The 25,104-nt window shown below is 39.3% G+C and overlaps 2 protein-coding genes across 5 annotated transcripts; one reads left to right on the forward strand and one right to left on the reverse strand.

Moving 5' to 3' along the window:
* Positions 1-499: 499 nt before the first annotated feature.
* Positions 500-22,027, forward strand: Mrgn1 (Mahogunin ring finger 1). 4 transcript variants are annotated; one of them, XM_089730706.1, is made up of 13 exons: positions 500-711; positions 2,016-2,134; positions 2,203-2,495; positions 4,083-4,270; positions 4,924-5,078; positions 6,075-6,452; positions 8,012-8,152; positions 8,832-8,951; positions 9,871-9,984; positions 12,709-12,850; positions 14,389-14,492; positions 18,243-18,312; positions 19,060-22,027. In XM_089730706.1, the coding sequence occupies exons 1-13, from the start codon at positions 624-626 to the stop codon at positions 19,161-19,163; spliced, it is 2,016 nt and encodes a 671-aa protein (XP_089586832.1). In that variant the 5' UTR covers positions 500-623; the 3' UTR covers positions 19,164-22,027. The 4 variants fall into 4 exon arrangements, 2 of the variants coding, with proteins under 2 accessions (XP_089586832.1, XP_028038124.2); XM_028182323.2 differs by having other exon boundaries at positions 501-711; positions 2,227-2,495; XR_016323719.1 differs by lacking the exon at positions 14,389-14,492 and having other exon boundaries at positions 501-711.
* Fmbp-1 (fibroin-modulator-binding protein-1) lies at positions 20,878-23,271 on the reverse strand. Its single transcript, XM_028182324.2, has one exon. It carries the CDS (start codon positions 23,069-23,071, stop codon positions 22,415-22,417), a length of 657 nt encoding a protein of 218 aa, XP_028038125.2. The 5' UTR covers positions 23,072-23,271; the 3' UTR covers positions 20,878-22,414.
* Between the last annotated feature and the right edge of the window lie 1,833 nt (positions 23,272-25,104).

Below are 25,104 nucleotides of genomic sequence, written 5' to 3' on the forward strand. Positions count from 1 at the left end.
GCGGTGTAATTTTTTTGCCTTCTTCTGTTAGAAAATGGAACTTGCTGCTTGCTGATTTAATGTCACCACTGGAACTTTTTGGCGGGAGCGCGAGGAGCGAAGTTGTTGGAATTATTTTATTTTGTCTATATTAACGTTTCTTCGGGTTTAAATGTGTAATAAGGATGGTACTGTTTAGTATCTGTGAAAGTGCACAAATGTGGGAAAATGAAACAAAGCCGCTGAACGTAGCTTCTTGGGATCTTCCAAAAAGTTCTCTGAAAAAGGCTCAGTAAATAACCACCATTTTACTGAGATTATATTTCATCCCATATCACTGCACCTCATTTTATATAGTTTTATCTCAGTTGATTAATGTCTCAAATTAATCAACTTCATTTCATTTCGCTCCCTTACATTTTTCAGAATAGAATAACAAAGATTAGGCTGTATTGTGTGATACCTTCGCCTTTCTACTTGGAGAAATGGAATTACTATTGTCACCGCTGTCAAAAGTGTCAAACCCATACTTCAGTCGAACTCTAACAACAAAAGTCAAAACTTGAAAACAAATCTAAAAGGAATCTGCAGTGGAACTTAACATTTTCATTAACAATTAACATTTTGACGAGCAAAGTACTATAATGGGTGTACTAGCGAGTCGCCAGAATCCAGGACTAGAAGACGCTGATATTATATCCAACCATGCCTACAAGTACCCCCCGAGATCCGGTGAGGTTGACCTTTGAAAGTTACCCTATTTAACATTAATTTAAATTAATTTATATTTATAATTATGTTTATAATTTTGAAACATTCGCACACCATAAAGACAAAGCACGATAATTAATACCTTATTGTAAAAAAACATACATTTTTTTTAAAGGAAGGTACTTTAACTTTACCATATGTACACTCTCTAACATTGGATTATTGAACTTAAAGGCTTGATATCCCATTAATTCAATGACTACAGCCAAGTCAAGGTCTAATTATTCTTACATCAAGTTGTGATAAAGGTTTTTTTCACAATTTCACCTTATTATTTTTAACATATTATGCACAGTATCTGCCTTTGAATGCAATAACAAACACCCAAATATTTCTTTGTATACTTAGTGTATTTAAGCGTTCTTTTTTTTTTTTTTTTATAGCCTTTGTAGGAAGACAAGCGTATGGCCCACCTGATGGTAAGTGGTTACCGTCGCCCATGGACTTCAGCAATGCCAGGAGCAGAGCCAAGCCGCTGCCTAAATGATTGTGTTCTATATAGAATATTTTTTTTAATCAGTATTATTTTCATTATTTTAATTGTTTTTTCGTGACTACCTTTCACTTTGGTAAATCAAACACACATTGAATTACAAACAACCACTGAGTCTATGCTAATCATTTTAACTATGAGACCTTCCTCGAATTTAAATAAATGTACACAGTTGTGATTAAATGAAGTAAATGAAACATAAATTCAAATAAAACTAACAAGCAAGCCTTATTTCTTTTTTATTCACAAGAATTGAATATTTAGTATGTTCAAAATAAATGTAAACTATTCAGTCAAATTTTAACTCTTTTATTTATTCTGCTGAGTATTAAGTCATTAAGGGAGCCCATGTTCATATCACCACTTAAATGTGTTTATACACTTTGACACATAAGGTAAATTTTTCAATTGTATTGCAATAATTCCTTTAAATTGGAATATATAAATATTTTGCTGATGAAATAAGCAGGATTGTGATACCTAATTGCAGATGTTAATACGTTGTTGTATGCTGAAATGAGACTATCTTTTATTTTAAGATCTTATATAGCAAATTCAAACATATTATATATCGTTGTTTGATTTATGATTAGTATGGCTGTTGATAAGATGAGCATCTGGGACCTGATGATTAGTGATTGCTTCAGCCCTTGGACATAATTTAGCTAGGCGGCTGCATGCTGTAAAATTACTTAATAAAATTTACACTGCTATCTGAGTCCATTGAACATCTGTATAATTGTTATTGTTATTGGGATTATTATCAACATAGGTAATTACTTTGGGAGCCACTTTATAATGGGAGGCGAAAGGTTTGATACTCCACAACCAGAGGCTTACCTCTTTGGTGAAAATGCTGATTTGAACTTTCTAGGCAGTAGACCGACTCCGGTGAGTATTAAGCTTTTAAACTTAACTTTTCTGCATGATGTGAAGTACATTTTATAACTGTCATCCAGCTCAACGTCTCCATACTCTTACAGTTCCCTTACCCCCCGCCGCAGTCAAACGAGCCTACGAAAACGCTAAAAAGTCTAGTGAACATACGTAAGGAGTCGCTACGTTTCATTCGCTGCCCTGAGCCATTGAGTAAATTAGCAGACAACCAGATTGGTGATAGTGTTATGAAATCACCAGAATCAAATGGAAAGGGGACATACTATAATATAGAGTTTACTTTTGACTGTGATGCTAGATGCGCTATCACTGTCCATTATTTTTGCACTGAAGAGGTTACTCCTACTGGTGTTGTGTGAGTATTATAACAAATTTACAAATTGAACATTGAACATTACAAGGAAATAACTGTATGTGTTGAGTAGTAAGATGTTCCACCAAATGCATGTCTTGGCTCTGTGCACCATCACTATGACTATGCCTATGTCCAGTACTGCTATGATAAAAGGAATCCCAAATAAAAAAATTTACAAGTAGTCGTTTTTACATTTTGATGAATGTACCACAGATTCAGAATGTAATTTCACCACAGAGAAAACAAGAACCTCAGGGTTTCTCTTCTTCAACCTGTGTCCACCCAATGCTGATAACTAATGTAGATCTCTTCAAATGCACTCAATTTTTTTTGGACTCTGGGCTTTTCCAGAGTTCTGTCTTTTCCAAATATATATATATCACACAAAAATAAAACAAAGTTGATAAATTAGTATTCATGAAAAGATGGTGTGAATTAGAGGAAATAGGCCTATGATTCCGATATGGGGTTTATTTTATGTTTTTCACAATGGATCATTACAATTTGAGATTTAAAGCAAAAAAATGTTTGAATTTGTCTATATGATTAAAGTAACATATTTCTGTCATTATAGCATTAAAATATTATTAATTAATTTTTATTACACTTATTATAAGTTTTTTTTTAAAGTAGTGTCTGTATTTCTTCTTAAGCTTAATTTTTTCATTTATAATTTTCTCTGTGCCCTTTCTTTCTTTCTTGTGTGTAAATCTCAATCTTTAAAATATTCAATTCACATAGTGGTATTAAAGAAAGATTTCAAGCATTTTTTATTTGTTTATTAAGGTGGACGAGCTCACGGCCCAGCTGATGTTAAGTGGTTACCGGAGCCTATAGACATCTACAATGTAAATGCTGCCACCTACCTTGAGATATGAGTTCTAAGGTCTCAGTTTAACAGTGCAACAGCTGCCCCAACCTTCAAACCGAAACGGATTACTGCTTCACGGCAGAAATACGGCACGGCGGGGTTGTGGTACCTACCCGTGCGGACTCAAAAGACTACCTACCACTAGTAAAGCATATATAATAATATTGATTATAGTATTTTTATTTAGTATCGGAAGACGTAGCGTGGGTAGACCTCCCACAAGATGGACCGACGACCTATTGAGGTACGCGGGGATCCGCTGGATGCAGGCAGCGCAGGACCGATCTTTGTGGCGAGGCTTGGAGGAGGCCTATGTCCAGCAGTGGACGTCTGTGGGCTGATACAATAGAAAAAAAAAAGTATTTTGTTCTGTTTTCGCGAGACAGATTATTATAAACATTTGAACATCAGTACAGGGCAAAGACCTATGGATATTATTTTTTTGCATTCGTCCCTGCTTAAATGAAAATGATTGAACCAATTTATGTTCTGATTGGAAGTTGTATGTGGTCATGCATCATTTTAATGAAACAATCAATTGATGCACGCTTCCGATGTCGTATTAAGAAAATTGCTCTCAATTGAATTGCATGCAACAAACATCTGCTTGTTTATTTTTAGAATTACTAAAGTCAAACTAAGCAAACTAAACCTATTATTTCTTGGTTTGAAAATAATTGAAGAAGCTTAAAATAGCAACGACATTGAATCCCCAGATATTATCCGCGAGACCCGACAATGAGTTCGCAAACGTACCACTACAAGAAAGGTGCGAATCAACAGTTTTGTCAGATCTCTCACGTATTTGATCCCTCGAAATATTCTGAAGAAGACCTACTGTACAACGCTGACAAGGAATTAATTCCGATTGCCATATATTGCGTGGTTGATGAAGGACAAGACGGTAGGTAACGCGCATTCAATAACCACATTTAACCTTGTTGTGAGAGTATGGAGTAGCGGGGAGGGATGCGCTCAGCGCCTAACTCGTCAACTTGCCTCCGTCTGCCTCCGTCTGCCTCCGTTGAATTCTGGCTGTTTTTCTGAGACTCGGGCGTGCGTTGTTGAGAAATAAGGGCTTTTTGTAGGTTACAATCTCACCTAAAACTGCGTACCGCCCCCAAACCCCCGATTGAAGTCCGCCGATCTCTTATTGGCGCAAAAAATATGTATTCTCTCAGCAACGTCTGAATCAAGTAAAATGATGTGCTCTCATTAATAGGTAAACGATATGTCAATATTTATGAAGGCATCACATTTTTTACAAGATCTTTAAATTTTCAGTATTTTGTTTCTGCTGATTCTCATTTCTATCATTACATTGCTCAGTTCCTGATTCTACATTTCACAAAGCCTTCCACACAGCCAGAGACAGACGGAGAAAAAACGTGTGACAGAAAGTTATACAGAAGAGTGGTCACGACCCTCAGTTTTGAGGAACACGATGCAAGGAAGAGGGATCTCTGCTGTACAAAAAAAAAAATACTTACGCAGTACTGTTAGTTAGGCGACAATGCACTCTATGAAATCGTATCAAAATTTAAAATCCATTCGCAGAAATAAGGCAGTCCCACACAACCATTGCGGTAGTCGAGAAACATTCCGACGGAACATACGTGTTGAAAGCTTTAAAACAAAAACTATTTGTTGATGGACTTTGCTACTTATTGCAAGAAATATACGGGATCGAGAACAAAAATTTAGATTCTAAGGTAATAATCATTAAAATTGATAGATAAATAAATAAATGTCTAATTAACACCGCTTCTGTACATGCTAAGTCATAATAATAATAAAAATTGGATACTTTAAACTTAAAGTGTAAATAAGATATTAATTTAATTGGCAACTTAACTTATTGTCCGTATAATGTTAAGTCGTTTCGGGGGCTTATAGATTGTAGAGTGAACATCATAGCTCACCTTGAGACATGTGGAAGTCTCAATCTGTATAAATAAATTGATTGAGGTATGTCGTCGTGCGTTAACAATTGTTCGTTATCTAAAAAAAATATACAGTAATGCGTTTCAAATAACAATGTGCATAGACCTGCGCCATATTGAGACGTCATAGCTGTGAAATCGAAAAAAAAATTGTAAAATCAGTAAAAAAAGGTAGGAATTTTTAAATATTAATTTATAATCGAGTTTCCGATTTCACTCATCCCATTGCTGGAGTAATCATTATCATCGTTGCCCATCCATAGATTATAGGGCCCGACAGTATTGCAGCCTTGATTTTTAAATAGGTGGATTTTTTTTATATTATCTTAATTCATGTTTAATTTACCTCAAGAAGGTCATTGTAGAGAAGTGGCAATAGTCAATAGACGGCTGTGGTCGCGTATACGTAACCCTTGATTTTTTATATTTTTTTTATTGCTTAGATGGGTGGACGACTCACAGCCCACCTGGTGTTAAGTGGTTACTGGAGCCCATAGACATTTACAACGTAAATGCGCCACCCACCTTGAGATATAAGTTCTAAGGTCTCAAGTATAGTTACAACGGCTGCCCTACCCTTCAAACCGAAACGCATTACTGCTTCACGGCAGAAATAGGCAGGACGGTGGTACCTACCCGAGCTGACTCACAAGAGGTCCTATCACCAGTTGATCCACCGAGTGTAAATTTTAACATTTTGGATCCTCTGACCACAGTTGCGTATAACATTCCGTTGGTTAAATTTAAAGGTGTTTGTGTGTACAGCCGACTTCAGACTCTGAAACTGAAGAGGGCGGGTCGGAATGCGTGATCTGCATGTGCGACACGCGCGACACGCTGATCCTGCCGTGCCGACACCTGTGCCTGTGCAACTCGTGCGCGGACTCGCTGCGCTACCAGGCCAACAACTGCCCGATCTGCCGCGCTCCCTTCCGCGCCCTGCTGCAGATCCGAGCACTGCAGCGGCGCACGTCGGAGGGGGCGCTGCCGGCGGGGGCAGGGGGAGAATCTCTGCCCCCCGGCTACGAACCGGTGTCACTCATTGAAGCCCTGAACGGCCCCCATCCTGCCCGTTCTGCTGCCCCGACCCTCACCCGCACTGCTCCGGCTATAGCGTCACCGGACACCGACACGGCCTCGCAGGTCAGTAGCTAACTGTTTAAGATGATGATAAATCTCGGTTTTAATCTATTCTTTTGTCAATACCGACGTACCCTCCTAAGAAACACTAATAATGTAAACACATTCCCTGCGTTGATCAAAATATCAGATGCTTTTACATTTTTTATGTTGTGGTCGGTGAACGATTTCACAGACCGTTCCTTATGCAGTTACTGCGAGAGTCTACGGACATCACTACATGAACCCCGCCGCCCGCCTTGAGTCCGGTCGAAGTCTCGGCTGTATTGTACAACGGCTGTCCCGACCTACGAACCGAAACACATGACTGCTTCGTGGTAGGAATGGACAGAATACTGGTGGTAGGACCTGTTGTGAGTCCGCGCGGGTAGGTACCACCGCCCTTGCTTATTTCTGCCGTGAAGCATTAATGCGTTTCGGTTTGAAGGGTGGGGCAGCCGTTGTAACTATACTGTGAGACCTTACAACTTATATCTCAAGGTGGGTGGCGCATTTACGTTGTAGAATGTCTATGGGCTCCAGTAACCACTTAACATTAAGTGGGCTGTGAGCTCGTCCAACCATCTAAGCAATAAAAAAAAAAAAAAGAATACTGGTACCTACCCGTGCGGGCTACAGTCGGAACTCTCTCATCCATCTGATTAAGTAAAAGAGTACGTGTGCTATGTGAATGTAAACTGTTTCAATGGTAGACAGTTATCACGAGAGAAAGTTCTATTTTCCCTCTCGTTTGCTTCAAAAAAGTATTCATCTTTTTTTTTTTTTTTTTTACACCAGTGTGTACTTGTGTTTGTTTAAATCTAGCTTCCTTAAGAAGTATAACGTGTTCCAATTTTAAAAAGAAAAGTAATAATTTGCTGAACTCATACTCAAGTGCATAGCGATTGGTCGGTCTGAAGCTGGTGTGCGCGTCACTGCGCAGATGCTGGTGGAAGATCAGCGCCGCAGTACCACCGATTGTTTCGTTACTGTTAGGCATTGCTGAGCCTTTAACCGTTTCCAAGCCTCGTTATTTTTCTTATCTTTGTTTTTATTTTTTTCTACCTAATTTATGTTCGGAATAAATGTTTATTATTATTATTATTATTATTATTTATCTATATTTATTAAAATTATTATTAATTATATAATATTTTTTAAAAAAGATATTAAAAAGAAATTTAAAAAAAAACACTATTTAAAAATAAATTGCCGCTGATGGCGGTGTCTACGACACAAGCCACCAGTGGTTAGGACTCCAGAGTGAGAAACCTCCTCACAATGCGTGCAGTATCGAGGATAACTGCTTTCTATATTAGGCCCTTAACCCAGCTGGATAACGAAAGTTTCTTAAGATGTTGATCGAAACTTTTCGCTGTCAAGCCGTGTACCGACAACTATTGGAACAATGATGGTTGAATCAACATGCCACATGGCGGTAGTTTCGTGGGCCAGGTCTAAATATTTTATTAATTTGTCCTTTTCTGCCTTCATTATTATTATTATTATCTAACACTCTGAATTTATTCGGCCCAGTCGTCCAAATATCTGAAAGTCCCTGAGCATCTGTTGTTTGCTTGAAGGCTGCAGAAATCCTGAACCGCTGCAACATAGAGCGCAGCTCCTCCACTAGCCTGGGGAGCAGCGGCAGCCGCAAGGGCAAGTCGGGCTCCAAGGACGACGTCAAGACTTTACGCAGCACGCCGCACGCCCTCACTCCGGAGGTCACTCCCAATAGCTCATTTATATCGTATAGGCTCACAAGCGACCACGACCCAACGATAATGTAATGGGACTTTGACCTCTATAAACTCTTGCGCCATTCTCTGGTCTGCTTATTGAGGTCCAGAATATTACGATTGCTTCCCCTACGCCATACCCCTCACTGCCGGTGGTCACACTAGCCGCAGTGTGGGCCGAATGTTGGCCCAACTGTCAGACCAATTCAAGTTTTTATTTATTTATTGCTTAGATGGGTGGACGAGCTCACAGCCCACCTGGTGCTAAGTGGTTACTAGAGCCCATAGACATCTACAACGTAAATGCGCCACCCACCTTGAGATATAAAGTTCTAAGTTCTCAAGTATAGTGACAACGGCTGCCCCACCCTTCAAACCGAAACGCATTACTGCTTCACGGCAGAAATAGGTAGGGTGGTGGTACCTACCCGTGCGGACTCACAAGAGGTCCTACCACCAGTAAAGAGTCTGCTTATTGAAGTCCAGAATATTATGATTGCTTCCACTACGTCCCACCCTTCACTGTCGGTAATCACACTGGCCGCAGTGTGGGTCAATTGTTGGCCCAACTCCCAGGCCAATCCAAGATTTAAAAGATATATATATTTTTCATCTTTAATGTTAAAAAAACAGTCATATTTAATGAAGTTCCGTTGTTCCGCAGTTCCGCATGTCCGTGCTGCTGGCTCGCGAGGAGGAGGCCAAGCGCGCCGACGAGAAGACCGCGGCCAGCAGCCCGCTGCTCCACGACCACAAGCTCATGAACGGCGAGAACAAGTTCCCGGTATCTAGAACATTCGATTGTCACTATAACATGGATACAGTTCGGATACAATGCCACAGAGCCAAATCAGGATTTTTAAAAAAAACTTGACTAATCGCCCGCCCGGTCGCTTTCACATAAAACATTACTTACATTAATGTAGAGCGAGAATATTTAAACTTTTGACAGACTTTCTTATTCGTTTAGACGTCGTGGCCTAAAAGATAAGACGTCCGGCGCATTCGTGTTGAGCGATGCACCGGTGTTCGAATCTCGCAGGCGGGTACAATTTTTTTTAATAAAATACGTACTCAACAAATGTTCACGATTGACTTCCACGGTGAAGGAATAACTTTGTGTAATTAAAATCAAACCCGCAAAATTATAATTTGCGTAATTACTGGTGGTAGGACCTCTTTTAAGTCCGCGCGGGTAGGTACCTACCACCCTGCCAATTTCTGCCGTGAAGCAGTAATGCGTTTCGGTTTGAAGGGCGGGGCAGCCGTTGACTGAGACCTTAGAACTGATATCTCAAGGTGGGTGGCGCATATACATCGTAGATGTCTATGGGCTCCAGTAACCACTTAACACCAGGTGGGCTCGTCCACCCATCTAAGCAATAAATCGTGAGCATGTAACCTATCGCAAAGGTGTACCGCGTTCATTTCAAGATTCGATCCTGGATTTCATTTTCGTGTAAAAAAATCTTCAGTCCCCTGACCCTGGCTTCGTGCTATTGTAACGTAGGTACTGTACCTAAACTGGGTGATGCTCACAGCACTCTCTGTAGTTAGGGTGTGTCTAACCACGAACTTGTACGTAGTGTGCCAAACAAGTAGGATGTCCAAACACCTAACTCAGTGTGGCCACGACCGCCAAGATGAAGTAACGCTCACAAAAAAAAATCGGTAATCAAACACCCTTGTTTTGTCCCGTCCAGTCGTCTCCCGACATGGAGTGCGGGGCGGAGGCGTCTTGCTCGGAGCAGACGGGGGCGGAGCCCGACGCCGACGCTGAAAGACTCTCCCCCCTGCTCACACACACGCTTAACAACGTACGTACCTTGTACTGCACTTTGATTTTCAAATACTTCTTATTTCTACGAGCCCATAGACACAAAGAACGAATTTAACTGAGAACTTTAAGACGTCGGATTAAAGTCTCAAATGCTTTGACACAGAAACTGTTTTATACCTTTCAACATGAGTTAACATTACCGTTTGAATACAGTATAATGTAATCGAGTGGGGTTTTTGATCGGGATGACAATTATTTTTGTTGCCGTCCAAATAATACGAAACTCGACCGTTGTAGCCCGTGACGTCATTTGAGGCTAAAAAGTTAATAAAGCCGAATTTGAAATAAAAGACGACGCTCTAAGTAAACGCCTCGCGAAGAATGAGCTTAGAATCGAATTATAAAAGAATTTAGGTAACCATACTAGACTATAGACTATATATTATACTATATTTGAGAAAATCCAAAAGAAAAAAAAACCCCGCTGAGTTTGTTTGGCCGGTTCTTCTCAGGACTGTGGCTTTTTTTGGAACCGGTGGTAGAGTTAACATTTTCTTTTACATTTTGACATTCAACAAGTGTGTTTTTGATGACATCCAAGTTGAAATAAATGATTTTGAATTTGAATTGAATTTGATATTATATTATGAGTATAAACTGGTGGAACTTGGCCAAAACAATACATTATAATATTATATACAATATACAATAAAACAATAGCTTGAAATCAATCGGATAAAAGATGTGCGAGCGTATAAATAATTATTAATTTTTGCGAATAATAAATATACAACTCCTGAAGTATCTGGAGGATCGCCAGCTGATCAGTGACCGACAGTACGGTTTCCGTCACGGTCGCTCAGCTGGCGATCTTCTTGTATACCTTACTCACAGGTGGGCTGAAAAGCAAGGGCTAGGCTCTTGCTGTGAGCTTTGATATCGCGAAGGCCTTCGACAGGGTCTGGCATAGGGCACTTCTATCAAAGTTACCATCTTACGGAATCCCCGAGGGTCTCTGCAAGTGGATCGCTAGCTTTTTGGATGGGCGGAGCATCACTGTCGTTGTAGACGGTGACTGCTCTGATACCATGACCATTAACGCTGGCGTTCCACAAGGTTCGGTGCTCTCCCCCACGCTTTTCATCCTGTATATCAATGACATGCTGTCTATTGATGGCATGCATTGCTATGCGGATGACAGCACGGGGGATGCGCGATATATCGGCCATCAGAGTCTCTCTCGGAGCGTGGTGCAAGAGAGACGATCAAAACTTGTGTCTGAAGTGGAGAACTCTCTGGGGCGAGTCTCCGAATGGGGTGAATTGAACTTGGTTCAATTCAACCAGACAAAGACACAAGTTTGCGCGTTCACTGCGAAGAAGGACCCCTTTGTCATGGCGCCGCAATTCCAAGGAGTATCCCTGCAAGCTTCCGGGAGCATCGGGATACTTGGGGTCGACATTTCGAGCGATGTCCAATTTCGGAATCATTTGGAAGGCAAAGCCAAGTTGGCGTCCAAAATGCTGGGAGTCCTCAACAGAGCGAAGCGGTACTTCACGCCTGGACAAAGACTTTTGCTCTATAAAGCACAAGTCCGGCCTCGCGTGGAGTACTGCTCCCATCTCTGGGCCGGGGCTCCCAAATACCAGCTTCTTCCATTTGACTCCATACAGAAGAGAGCCGTTCGGATTGTCGATAACCCCATTCTCACGGATCGCTTGGAGCCTCTGGGTCTGCGGAGGGACTTCGGGTCCCTCTGTATTTTGTACCGCATGTTCCATGGGGAGTGCTCTGAGGAATTGTTCGAGATGATACCAACGTCTCGTTTTTACCATCGCACCGCCCGCCACCGGAGTAGAGTTCATCCATACTACCTGGAGCCACTGCGGTCATCCACAGTGCGTTTCCAGAGGTCTTTTTTGCCACGTACCATCCGGCTATGGAATGAGCTCCCCTCCTCCACGGTGTTTCCCGAACGCTATGACATGTCCTTCTTCAAACGAGGCTTGTGGAGAGTATTAAGCAGTAGGCAGCGGCTTGGCTCTGCTCCTGGCATTGCTGAAGTCCATGGGCGACGGTAACCACTTACCATCAGGTGGGCCGTACGCTCGTCTGCCTACAAAGGCAATAAAAAAAATAAAATAAAAAATAATTACACACATCACAAATACAAGAATCGATGATGATACAATAATTTTATGATTCCTCCATCATATACTAACCAATATCAAATGGTGAGAATTCAGTTTGCCATTCAAGCGCGTGGTTTTTTGTTTTTAAGCTACATTTTGTATGAGTAGGACGGTCGTCTAATTGTAAGAGTTTAAACACGTCATTACGGATCCTCCCGTTCCATTTACGGTGCTTTTAGGTATAAGCACAGGTCACCGTCCTCGTCGAAGCCGTCGCTCGACGAGTGAATTAACCCATAGTCACATCCCACTGAGTTTCTCACCGAATCTTCTCATTAGGTCGCGTTTCCGATCTGGTGGTAGATTCTGCGAAGCACTCTCTTGCTAGGGCCAGTGTTAGCAACACTTCCGGTTTGAGCCCCGTGAGCTTACCTACACGTCAAGGAGACGCTGTAATAGCCTAGGATCTGCGAAGCACGGCTCTTGCTAGGGTTTGTGTTAGCAACGTCGTCAGGTTTGAGCCCAGTGAGCTCACCCACACGTTAAGAAGCTGAAATAGCCTCTCAAGGCTATCAGTAGAGGTAGGAAAAAAATATATACGAGTAGTGACGTTGGACATATTCGAACAGATAAGAAAGCCGGTGGTATCCCGAGCCTGTAGCGTCTCGAGTTTGGGTGCGGCCCCCGCGGACCCCGCCGGGGACTCCGCCCTCCGACTCTCCGCGCCTGCGCTCGCGCACATCGACGACATCGAGGAGCCGCACTTACGGTGTAAGTAGCCGACGGGTTCACAAACAGGACAGTTCGGATTATTCCCAAGTAGGTCATCTCTTTCGGAGTACTGTACTCATATTGGACTGTCATGACATAACATGGACGGGTGTGACATTTCCCAAGTACCCACACATTGACAGATAAAAAAAAAGCTAGATGACGCGTGTATTAGTGTCATTTTTAATGTGCCTGCCATTTGGAACACTCAAACATTTATTGTCTATGAATAGACTAGATGACATTTGCTTTTCACTGTTCCTTTTAATAGATTTTTTTAAATCATAATTTTATTATAATAATAGTAATACCGATTCTACGAGAATCGAGAATGTGTTCAAAATCATATTAATGAACTATTGAAATACTTAAGATAAGTTACATTTAGATTTAAGTGATTTCATGACGCCGGCTCTCACTGCCAAACAGAGAGTTGAGTTTCATCATATTATTAAATTCGATATTATTCAATTCGTCTTTTTGCATTAAAAGTTTACAATTTCCAAAAATATTCAAAATTGAGTTAATATGCGGAATCATTTGGTATCACCAGTATTTTTCTCATAATTGCTGTCAAAAGAGCGTTGTTTAGTTTTTTTTTTAGTTACGTATGTTTTGACTACTATTAACAAAATAAATAAATAAATTTATCTTACTTTAAAAGACAGATAATGTAACTGGTAAAAATAAAAAGTAAATGTTGCAAAGATGATTAATATTAAAAATTTCACATGTTAAACCTTTAAAACATTCTCCTGTAAAATTAGTAAGTTTTGAGATTATACAGTCTTAATGCGAGAAGACGAATTCATGCGAGCATCCCTATCGAGCCGACGCTGAGATCAACGCCGCTAAGATACAGCCTGTTCGCCGACATCGCTTGTTCTTATTGAATTGGCTTCTACCCAGAGCTGGGAGACGTGACGTAACACTGGCGTGCATGTGCCGAGCGACTTGCCCAGGTCGGCTTTCGGAGCCGCATTTAAAAAACTATAAAGAGTAGCGAAAAATCCTGCAAAGTTACGTTTGTCATTATTACCCTGACTTAAATCTTTACCAAGGACACTGGTTTTGTATTTCAATGAAATAAGCGCCTTAGGAATAAGGTCCTTTGAGTCTACGGTTTTTCGCTATTCGTAGTTACAAATATAACCCACAAAGTCCAACTGAGACATGGAGATTTTGGGAATATTAGTGTTTAATAGTTTTCCCTGTTTTCGTTGACCATGTGAAACTTTAAGCATTAAAAACTATTGTTAATGTAACGCTATAAGGACCGCGCAATGAAATTCAAAGGCAATGACACGGTCCATTACTTTTCGATTTTAGATATTTTGTATTAGTTCGCGAGAAAAAACATTGAAATGATCCTAAAGATAGAAATTAAAAACCAATCCTAATTAGGGTAATAGGTAATCCTAATTAGATATAGGGTAGGTAGGTAAAAAAAAACAATCCTGATAAAGTCTGATAAGTCTACAAATATCGAAGTAGTTAGTATCGAGTGTGTGTAAGCTGAGGGTGGGGGCTTGGTACAGCTGACGGGGCGGAGTCTCCGGCGCCGGCCGAGGACTCGGACTATTTCACGCCGGAGGACACGAACACCACGATACTGACCCTACCCAAAGCCGCCAAGCATCTAGTAAGTCTCGTAGCGCGGGCACGCGACATCGCGGACTGTCCACGCAGACTGTGTCTTCAGACTCCTTAGAGCTCAAAGCTATGCACTTACCACACATTGAACAACCCGCTTTTGAACATGAAGCCCGAATCAAATTTTCTTATTACCAAGGCATTAAAGTCTGTTTTTATCTTGAGAATAGTTTAATAACGTTCCAGAACTTTAAGAGCCACATCAGAAACAATATTTTATTTTCTGCAAAGAAGATCCTTCTCTTGTATGTCGATTATCTGCATTATTATAAAATATTACAAAAGCAACCTTATTACACAGACAATAAAAACTGCGTTCTTTCGTCGGAAGATTTTGACTTAGTTCGTGCTTCAACTAGCCTCATTGCCGATTCCAGGCCATAAAGATAAGGCCGATTTGCAAAGGATACTGAATTTTCGCCAAAAGCCATTTCGGCTTCGATCTTAAAGTCAACTGATTAAAACTATTGCATCCCCATAAAAACCACCCCACCACCCAACCGGGGTGTAAAGGGGTAAAGGTAAAATGGAGTATACCTTAAAAACGTTTCTGTATTAGCGTAGCGAATGTTAATTAAAAGTCAGTCTGCGTTGACATACGCTTGAGATGACGTGATGCGAAGCTTTTGTGTAATCTATCCTGTACGTAAAATGTTGGTTTTTATTTTGTGCATTCCTTGTTTATAATTTGCACTTTCATATATCATTTTATCACTTCTTTAGTACTATTAAAGTAGATTAGAATTCAATACCGTTACGAAAGATCCAACTGAATTTTTTTTATTTTTATAATGGCTATTTCAGCTTCGTCCTAACATGTGGGTGAGCTCGCGGGGCTCAAATCGGGAGTGTTGCTAACACTGGTCCTAGCAAGAGCAGTGCTTCGCAGAATCTACCACCGCAGACAGTTCTACAAACAGTTTGGTGCTTCAAATGAGAATTATAAGCACTCACCCCGTCGTCGCAAACTGTTTCTTAGTTGTCTTACGTCGGTGTGAAAATCTTGCTAATATAGGTAGTTTTCCAATTACAGAGCATAATGCGACATAATGCGACCCAGTGGCGCACAATGCCGAATTATGCTGAAGCTTAATTGGAACATGAATTATATAATAATAATAATAATAACAACAATAATAATATTTATTCAAGCCTCTTAAAATACAAACACGTACAAAAATACTTAACACTAGTATAATAATATACATGGCTTTTTTATGAGGTATACAATAACAATATTCCCTGACTTTTATGCTAGGAAAACCTGTGTTATATTGATTTGACGTCAATGCGAACTGAAAAAAAATCATTTGTACCCTGAGCTTTATTTATTTATTAGGCACACAATACACATTACAAGCTTAAAAAAAAGACACGTAATAACAAACAACACGTAAAAAATTGGTCTTGTAATCAAAGCCATGCGCGCACAACTAATCAGGACAAATTTGCTAAGTAAACAATGTTCATTACAACTATAGGACAATAGCATAGCAACTATAGCACGATAACGAAAACCAATCCAACTTTTAATTTAAGGGAGTAACAATAAACCACGATCACAAAGGAAGTCACATTAAACAATTACACTACGTAATCTACTATTAACATAGAGGATGCTCTTGATCATTTTTATAAACATTTTATTTTATGTCCGTATTAAATTAACGTAAGGTGTATAACGGTTCTTAGCTAGGATTTCTTTCTGTATCGTGGGCACCGGACACACATATATGAGTCACACACATATACACATACATCCGCGCCCCATAGTACTAAATGACACTAACAAAGAAACAGACCCGTACACATGTATCTGAACTACTTGTGTGCTTAGTGCGAGTTTTTTAACGCTCTCCATCGCGTAAAAGCTAACTCAAATTTGTATGAAGTTGGAACTGCGTTCCTAGCGGCAAACGTTCCAACCCTATACAAATTCGTTAAAAACTCCCACAAAGCACACCGTTCGTATTAAAAGTACTCTACTCTACAGATGAAGCCAACTTCGAACTATCGCAATACATAATTATTATCGGATAGACCAAACTCCACACACATACATTGCTCGGTGTTAGGACCCGTTCTAATAGAGTTGAGCCGTCAAATACGATACGAATCTAATACACGATCTTGTAAATTTTTGGTTGGATCTTTTCAGCATAATCTACATATATTGTAGTGTATGTATTGCCGTCACTAGCAGAATATTTAACGATCAAACAAAATTTACAACTGTAGTAAAATATTATATATATTTTATATATCGTAGTAATAGATATTGTAGTTTGTTAGTAATATGAAATGCTACTTTATACACTTTACAAATTTAATCTGTATTTCCTGCACATTTGGTTTGTTAAAATAAGTATTTATTTAACAAACCATATTTTTTCTGATCTAATCTATGCGCGATACAAACTTTTTTTAGGTTCCTCAAGCACCAGTCACCGTCCTCGTCGAACTCGTCGATTACGATGAAGAGTTCGACGAGCGATTTCTATAGACAGCCCACTGGCTTTCTCGCGGATCTTCTCAGTGGGTCGCGATTCCGATCCGATGGTAGATACTGCGAAGCATTACTCTTCCTAGGGCCAGTATTAGTAGTCCCCTCAGGTTGAGCCCGTGAGCTTACCTACCTGTCAGGGCGTAGCTGTAATAGCCTCTTAGGCTACTAGCAAATAGGTAGGAAAAAAGGCTTCTTATATTGTTAGGCTCCGTCTAGGCACATGGCAGATACGATAGCGCGATACCATAGACAAAGCCTTATTTTTTATTTTATATATGGTGAACAAAAAGTCGACGTGCCGTATGCCAGTAAGCCACGTAGATGCCTAAATTTTTTTTATTGATTAGATAGGTGGACGAACTCATAGCCCACCTGATGTTAAGTGTTTACTGGAGCCTAAAGACATCTGCAACGCAAATGCGCCATCCACCTTGATATATAAGTTCTAAGGTCTCAAGTATAGTTACAATGGCTGCCCCACCCTTCAAACCGAAACGCATTACTGCTTCACGGCAGAAATAGACAGGGTGGTAGGTACCTACCCGCGCGGACTCAAAAGAGGTCCTACCACCAGTAATTACGCAAATTATAATTTTGCGGGTTTGATTTTTATTACACGATGTTATTCCTTCACCGTGGAAGTCAATCGTGAACATTTGTTAAGTACGTATTTCATTAAAAAAAGTGGTACCCGCCTGGGATTCGAACACCGGTGCATCGCTCAACACGAATGCACCGGATGTCTTATCCTTTAGGCCCCAACGACTTCAAGACCCTCCCAATTGAATTTGAATGTCGAAGTCTAAAAGTTTTAATGCGGCAACCAGATGAGCCTTTTCTAATTCCACAGCTGTTCAATCAGCACCGCAGCACTCACGTAGAGTGGAATATAGCGTACAATCACATACAACATATGCATCGTGTGATACATCGCTTTATTCTGAATGCGCGCATACACACTAAGCACCGCTACCAGACTCACAATGCCTGTCTGTTTCATTCTAACGCACTGATTTAATAACCAAGTGAGCGGGACAGACGTTAAATCACCGAGTAGTTAGCCTTTAATTTTTCGAGTGAAATTAAAATACTGGATACTACGTATCTACGTCAATTTTATTACTCAAAGCGAATTGTATTCTGTTGTGTTTGTTAGAATAGGAACACGCTTTCAAAGTGCACTATTTTTTGGCCCGGTGAGGGTAGGCAGTAAAATGTTGGAATTCATTACAGGAACCGCTGAACAACGGCGAGTGTACGCCACAACGCTGGGCGCTGCCGCACCACGTAACATCTTTACCAGGTAAAAGACTTTAAAGGGCTAGTTTTTTTTCCCTACCTATGCTGATAGCCTTGAGGCTATTTCAACTTCACCCTAACGTGTAGGTGAGCTCACGGGGCTCAAACCGGAGTGATGCTAACACTGGCCCTAGCAAGAGCTGTGCTTCGCAGAATCTACCACCGGATCGGAAACGCGACCCACTAAGAAGATCCGGCGGGAAACTCAGTGGGCTGAGGGCTAGTCTTTAATATATAAGTTCATGAATAATTGGTATTCGGACAAGGCCGACGTAAGTCTACTGAATTGACTGGGTTTTTTTATTGCTTAGATGGGTAGACGAGCTCACAGCCCACCTGGTGCTAAGTGGTTACTGGAGCCCATAGACATCTACAACGTAAATGCGCCACCCACCTTGAGATATAAGTTCTAAGGTCTCAGTATAGTTACAACAGCTGCCCCGCCCTTCAAACCGAAACTCATTACTGCTTCACGGCAGAAATAGGCAGGGTGGTGGTACCTACCCGTGCGGACTCACAAGAGGTCCTACCATCAGTAAAATAGAGAAATATAAAATTGATGTGTTGCTCTTGGCGCCTGGATTTAAAAGAGAGTCGGTGTCATGGCGAACATAGCTCGCTGACCCTTTGAAGTTCAGAAATTGAACACATACACCCATACAATCTCTTTTTTAAAGCGATTAAAGATGCGATATGCCAATGCTTTCGTGACCTCAAAATGATATGACATAATGAAAAAAATGGTCGACAGGCACACCACTAAGCCAGTCCAGCGTCCGATCGTCAGGCGAGTCATATAGCTCCACCTCATCCACTCGACAACTGTTGACGGCTCCTCCGCCGCGCGCTTGTTAATACCTTGAGCAATAGCTAAATGGGAAAATGGCTTATATATTTACAATACAGCTTCAATAATATTATAAGAAAACAGCCAGTTAAAAACGGTTAGGTACTATTTTTAAGGGTGAAACTATTTTGGGTGAAATTCAAACGAAAATTGCCATTTTCGGTTCTTTTAAAGTTTTTAGATAAAATATTACCGAAAACGTGCACCAGTGACAGTGAAATATAGAGTCACATAGGTATAGAGATTATTTAGAAAATAAAACTTATAAAATCGTGATCGTAAAAGTAATTTTTTTTATTTTTTTATTGCCCAATAGTCAAATCTACATACGGACCACCTGATGGTGAGTTGTTTCCGTCGCCCATGGACTTCAACAATGCCAGGGGCAGAACAAAGCCGTTGCCTACCGTTAATCTTGTTAATGCCTTTTTTCTGCGCGCAATGTAATAGAAATATGGGGTCAACGCCGTTGTTTGTCGGAAAATTACATCAGTTATCTTTAGTTTATTTTTAAAATAATCATTTGTGAAACAGTAAGTATTGCGTAGTATAACACAACAAATGAACTCTGCTCTGCTTTGTTCTGAAGATAGTTAAAGAAATTTGGAAATGAATTAAAACTGTATTGAAATTACCAAAAGATCCGGATTGTTTTACACCATACGCGTGCGTTAGTGAGAGCTTAGAAAAAAGCTATTGGAAATAGATGTGAGTTTTGCTAAGCTAACTTTTTAATAAATTGTTTTTTTAAATATTAGTTTAAAAAAATTATACTTGACAACTTGAAAGTTATTTTAAACATGTATTTATATGTTGCACACTTTTCGGGATAGCGTGAAATAGTTTCGATTTCATCTTCTTTAGTTTGACGATTGTTTTCGGTTGTTGACCGAGATCGCTGGTCCAGACCACGGATAAGATTATGATGAACATTAAGGCAGTAATATTAGGTAAACAGGATAAGTTTTTTTTTTTGAGAAGGTTCTCTATTTGTTTGGAGATTTTACCGCTGAAGCCAGGAGGAAAGACTTGTGTTCACTACCGATTGGGAATGTTTAATTAATCGAAAGAATCTCATAAGTTTGTGAAAAATTACATTCGAGCAATTGTCTAGTTTCCCGGTTAAACAATCGAGATGTTTTTCGATTTTTTCGAGTCGATTCTCCGCGATATATACCTATACGTTGCCCGATTTGCAATAAGTCACGTTTCCGCTCATTCTTCGGGGCAAGTCCAACCCTATACAAGTAAATCGCGTAAAGAAATCATCATTTATTCAACAAACTAAATGACTAGCGTCTTTGCTCGCCTATCGCTAGTATAAACTAGTATCCACAAGTTCCCACATTTGGCACCGGCCTTCGAACGGTAAGGCGGTGAGTGAAGTTATATGTACCTACTGTATTACTGGCCGGTCCTTTAGCATCTATGCAAGAGCGGGAAAATTCACCTAAATCAATTAACCTAAATAATACATTAATTCTATTAAAGTTAATAAATTTCTGATGAATCAACGTCGTTACGCTCTTCATATAATAGAGACGGCCATTTTAACAATCATAATTTGTAAATGATAAGTGATGATTGCTGAAGGTATTAGAATATCTATCTGCCTTTAAATAAATTGTTAGAATATCTTCGACACGGTTTCGTCAATACTTTGTTTGCTGTTCGTATTTGCTAGCGGAAGTTAAAAAAGAATGGTTTGAATAAAATAAATTATTGAAGTGTCCCATTGCTCTTTAATTGTATATAGGTATGATTAAAACATTCCAACTCTCTATAGGTACTCTACATCTCGCAATGAACGACAGTGGGGTTGTGGTATTAGATCCCCTTCCCCTTCTAGCTGAGCCCTTGCTCGCCCACCTGTCCTTGAGAAACTAGAAAGGCCTCAGGGCACCAGTAAACTCTCAATCATAAAAAAAAATTTGTATCTGCCCAAAATAGTATAATCACAAATGTCTAGATTAGTCTAGAACATACTTAAACGTTGACTGCCATGTAGGTCACCGGTGCCTTACGTGGCGTCATAACTATTTTTGTCGATTTCTCTCATCTCATCTCAATAAGACGTCGGAATTTCTAGTAAAATCTGGGAAAGACGAATCCGAAGTACTGAGAATGAGACCTAAAAGACTAAACTATACATTAAAAACAAAAGAAGGCAAAGTTATGCAATGCAGACACTTAGTAACAGAAATCGCAATAATTACTTCAGTGCGTCACTTGGGGCATCAGTGACCTACATAACAATCAACATGTTAAACACTATAAACTTAGTCTGACTTTTCTCTGAGAACTTATGTGAAACCATTAATTTCCGGATACCCTCCAATGATATGCTGCATGTCGTAAGTTGATGGTACTATGACAGGTACCTCCCCAAGACTATCAATAAGAACTTTATCAAGTTTCATCACAATTATATAAATGCTTAAGGGATAGACAGAGGACATAAATTAATTTCGGTTGATAGATCGCTTTTTACATTATTATGAAGTGTAACAAATTCTTGTAATGATAAGATTTGTTTGTAGTGCAAAGCAAATTTTTATTACTACATAGAATTAAGAATTTCAATAAGGATTTCATATAAACTTATGCAATTATGAAACCAAATTATCGTTTAAGTCAGTTACTAAGATCATTAGGTCTGCCTGACTGTTACAATAAATGATATTTTATGTTATATACTTAGTAGACTGATTGTAAATCTCAATCGTTAATGCTTTAGGCATCTTTGTAATCTTTAATAGGGGTGCAGTGCTTTTTTGACATACATATATTATACAAATAGTAAAATAAGCCTGTATTATTTGCTTTAGGATTAAGTAATTGTATTTTTTAAATAAAATATTTTTTTACAGAAGCTTGTGTATTTCATTTTTAAAGTAAAATAACAATGTTTACACTAAACACACTTTGTAAATTGCTGTGCAATTGGGTAATGTCTCATTCACAGACACACATTGCACTGAGCTTAAGGTGAAGACCTTCTGAAAGCTGAGAAGTCAATACTGCCTGAACATAAAAGATAAAAACAATTTTCATTCATGAGCTAAACATAATATTTTTTAAACTTAGTGTTCAGCAATCATCAATACTATTCCTGTCACTATTTCTGAGAATGGTTCCCTTACACCAAGTATATTCAATCAGTTATTAAATTATTAAAAATAATATTATTATTTACATTATCACTTTTAAAACTAAAAAAAACTTTGTGATGAAATTTTCTGTGAGTTAAAAATAAAATTTAAGTGTACGGATGATTAGTTGCTCTACTTTGATTCGGCATAATACTGTAATTCAAGCTATCGTTCACTGTACTAAGAGACTTCTTGCTAGCCTGCCTTTTCGCAGCATATGCCGACATTCTCAATAGTCTAGCTTGCCTTTGTGCTGGGGTCTCATTAGCAAGTCGACGGGCTGCATATGCAGACATTCTTGCCAACCTAATCGCTCTCTGTTCCCTCGTCTCTGATGAAAGTCTTTTAGCTGCATATTCGGACATACGCTTCAGTCTAGTGGCGCGCTGTTCCGGTGACTCATTTGCCAGCCTCTGTGCTGCATATGCAGACATCTTGGCTAGCCGTGCGGCTCTCTCTTCTGATGTTTCACTCTTTGGTCCTGAGCCTTTCCTTCGTCTACGCGCTTTAGGTTCCAACAATGATAGTGGATCCATTTCTTGTATCATATCGACCGGCTCAACGGTATTGAGTGTCTCTTGTTCATCAATTTCCTCAATTTCTTTTTTAATGTTATCGTATTGTATGCATTCATCACTTAATCTAAAGTGTGTAGTGTTACTAGCTGCATTCGCATCTTCACCGACAGATGATTTCCACTCATTGTTTGTTTTAGCTATAACCATTTTCTTCCAAGAACTATCTGCTTGACTTAAATCACCCATACTGATTATTCAATGATTGCTTTATCCACAGAACCATAATTTATAATCTTTGTAACAATTTAGAATCTTTTAAGCCTTAATTACAAAATCATTACTTGTTAAATGATAACTTTGGCAGGGTAAACAAAATTACGCCTTCACCATAAATATTTCTGACATTTAATACCGCTAGTAGTAGTAGTAGTTCTATTTTTCCAACTGGAAAGGCAAAGGTATAATACCAAACAACCTAACCTTTTATACATATTTTTTTTACGAAAGATGATATGAAGTGAATTGAAATGAAGTTGATCAGTTCGAAACATTAATCAATTAGCATGAAATTAAATTAAATGATACGAGGTGAGATGATATGGGATGAATATATCTCAGTAAAAGGCTGGTTATTTACTGAGACTTTTTCAGTGGGTTTTTTGGAGGATTCCGAGAAGCTACGTCCAGCGGCTTTTTTTCATTTTCCAACATTTGTGAAGTTTCATAGATACTAAATAATTAATAAATCACCGTTATTACATATATAAACCTAAACAACACTAAATAGACAAAATAAAAGAATTCACAAAACTTCGATCCTCGCGTTCCCGCCAAAAAGTCCATAAATACCGTTGTTAAATATTACAAAGAATGCTACTATAGATAATACATTCAAAATAAGAAAAAAGTGTGTGTGTCCGCTCCGACGCACGACTGGAGTTTACTGGATATAAAAAATTAAACGAAACAATACGAGAAATAGTTCTATATTACGACAACACGATACACTACAGATTATTAACAAATTAACGAGACACAAAACAAACGACTAACAAATATATGAAAATACAATAATGAGAGAAACGCGCGATCAGTACGAGGCTTTGTGGCGGACTGCCGGCGCAGCAGCCCGGCGCGCATTTCGTGTGACATGCGCATAACGCATTTCGTGTGACATGCTAGTACGATTTTGGTCCCCATAATTTTCATACCCCGGGCCTATATATGTAAATCGATTCTAAAGGAGTAAACTCCAATAAAAATTAAAATAAGACATTACTTAAAGGTCTTAGTTACCAGGTCATAAAATCCCTTAAAAAAAATAAGAAAATTACAAATAGCTGCTCGGTGCAACTTCTCGAATTCTTCCAAAAACTCCACTGAAAGAGTCCTCAAATAATCAACTTCATCTCATTGTGGGGAGGCTTACACGACAAAAAGATCCGGAGAAGTTACGTCCAGCGACTTTGTGTCATTTTCCCACATTTGTGTACTTTCACAGATATTAAACAGTTAATAAACCACCGCTATTACACATTTAAACCTGAAGAAACACCAAATAGACATACCTAGTAAAACAAATCACACAACTTCACTCTTCGCGTTCCCGCCAAAAAGTCCATCCGACTAAACAAGGTGCGTGCTATGTGACCAGCTCTTTTCTACAAGATACGTCTTCCCATTTGTATGGATCTAAAAATGATGATTAGCAAAGTTACTAGACTTCTACTTCACTTCACTTTCGCAAGAAAATGCTACTAAGCTAAATTTAATTGACTTCATTGTTCAGCCTTATATCTCTTTTGTTTTCTTTTTGTTTTTCTAGCTATGCTGATAACCTTGAGAGGCTATTTCAGCTTCGCCCTAACTTTATGTAAATAGTTACTGGTGGTAGGAGCTCTTGTGGGTCCGCACGGACAGGTACCACCACCGTGCCTATTTCTGCCGTGAAGCAGTGTTGGACGGTTACATTTGAGGGGTTGGGTTCTGTAGGTTGATGAGGGGCTATTTAAAAACACAACTGCTTCATTATAATTATATTGCAGATTGCTTGAACACTTTTACACCATTATACAATTATTATCTTTATATTTTTTATAAAACTATTTCATGTTTCTCTTGCCGTGTCTAGATGAGAAGTGATGACATTTTCTTACGAGAATACAATGATCTGTTTTTTTAAACATTTAAAATATTTCTAATATTCGAAATCTAATCAAGTGTCAAGTGTTGCCTGCCATTACATTTAATATACAAACTCCAACAAGCAGAAATGCGTT

The sequence above is a fragment of the Bombyx mandarina genome, chromosome 10 (assembly GCF_030267445.1).
Source record: "Bombyx mandarina strain Sakado chromosome 10, ASM3026744v2".
NCBI classification, from domain to species: Eukaryota; Metazoa; Arthropoda; class Insecta; order Lepidoptera; family Bombycidae; genus Bombyx; species Bombyx mandarina.

Bases quoted from the DNA above. Each gene is read 5' to 3' on its own strand.
- Mrgn1 (XM_089730706.1), top strand. From the start codon at position 624: ATGGGTGTACTAGCGAGTCGCCAGAATCCAGGACTAGAAGACGCTGAT. The intron at 5,079-6,074 runs GTAATAATCATT...TTGTGTGTACAG, and splicing joins ACAAAAATTTAGATTCTAAG to CCGACTTCAGACTCTGAAAC. The intron at 6,453-8,011 runs GTCAGTAGCTAA...GTTTGCTTGAAG, and splicing joins ACACCGACACGGCCTCGCAG to GCTGCAGAAATCCTGAACCG.
- Fmbp-1 (XM_028182324.2), bottom strand. From the start codon at position 23,071: ATGGGTGATTTAAGTCAAGCAGATAGTTCTTGGAAGAAAATGGTTATA.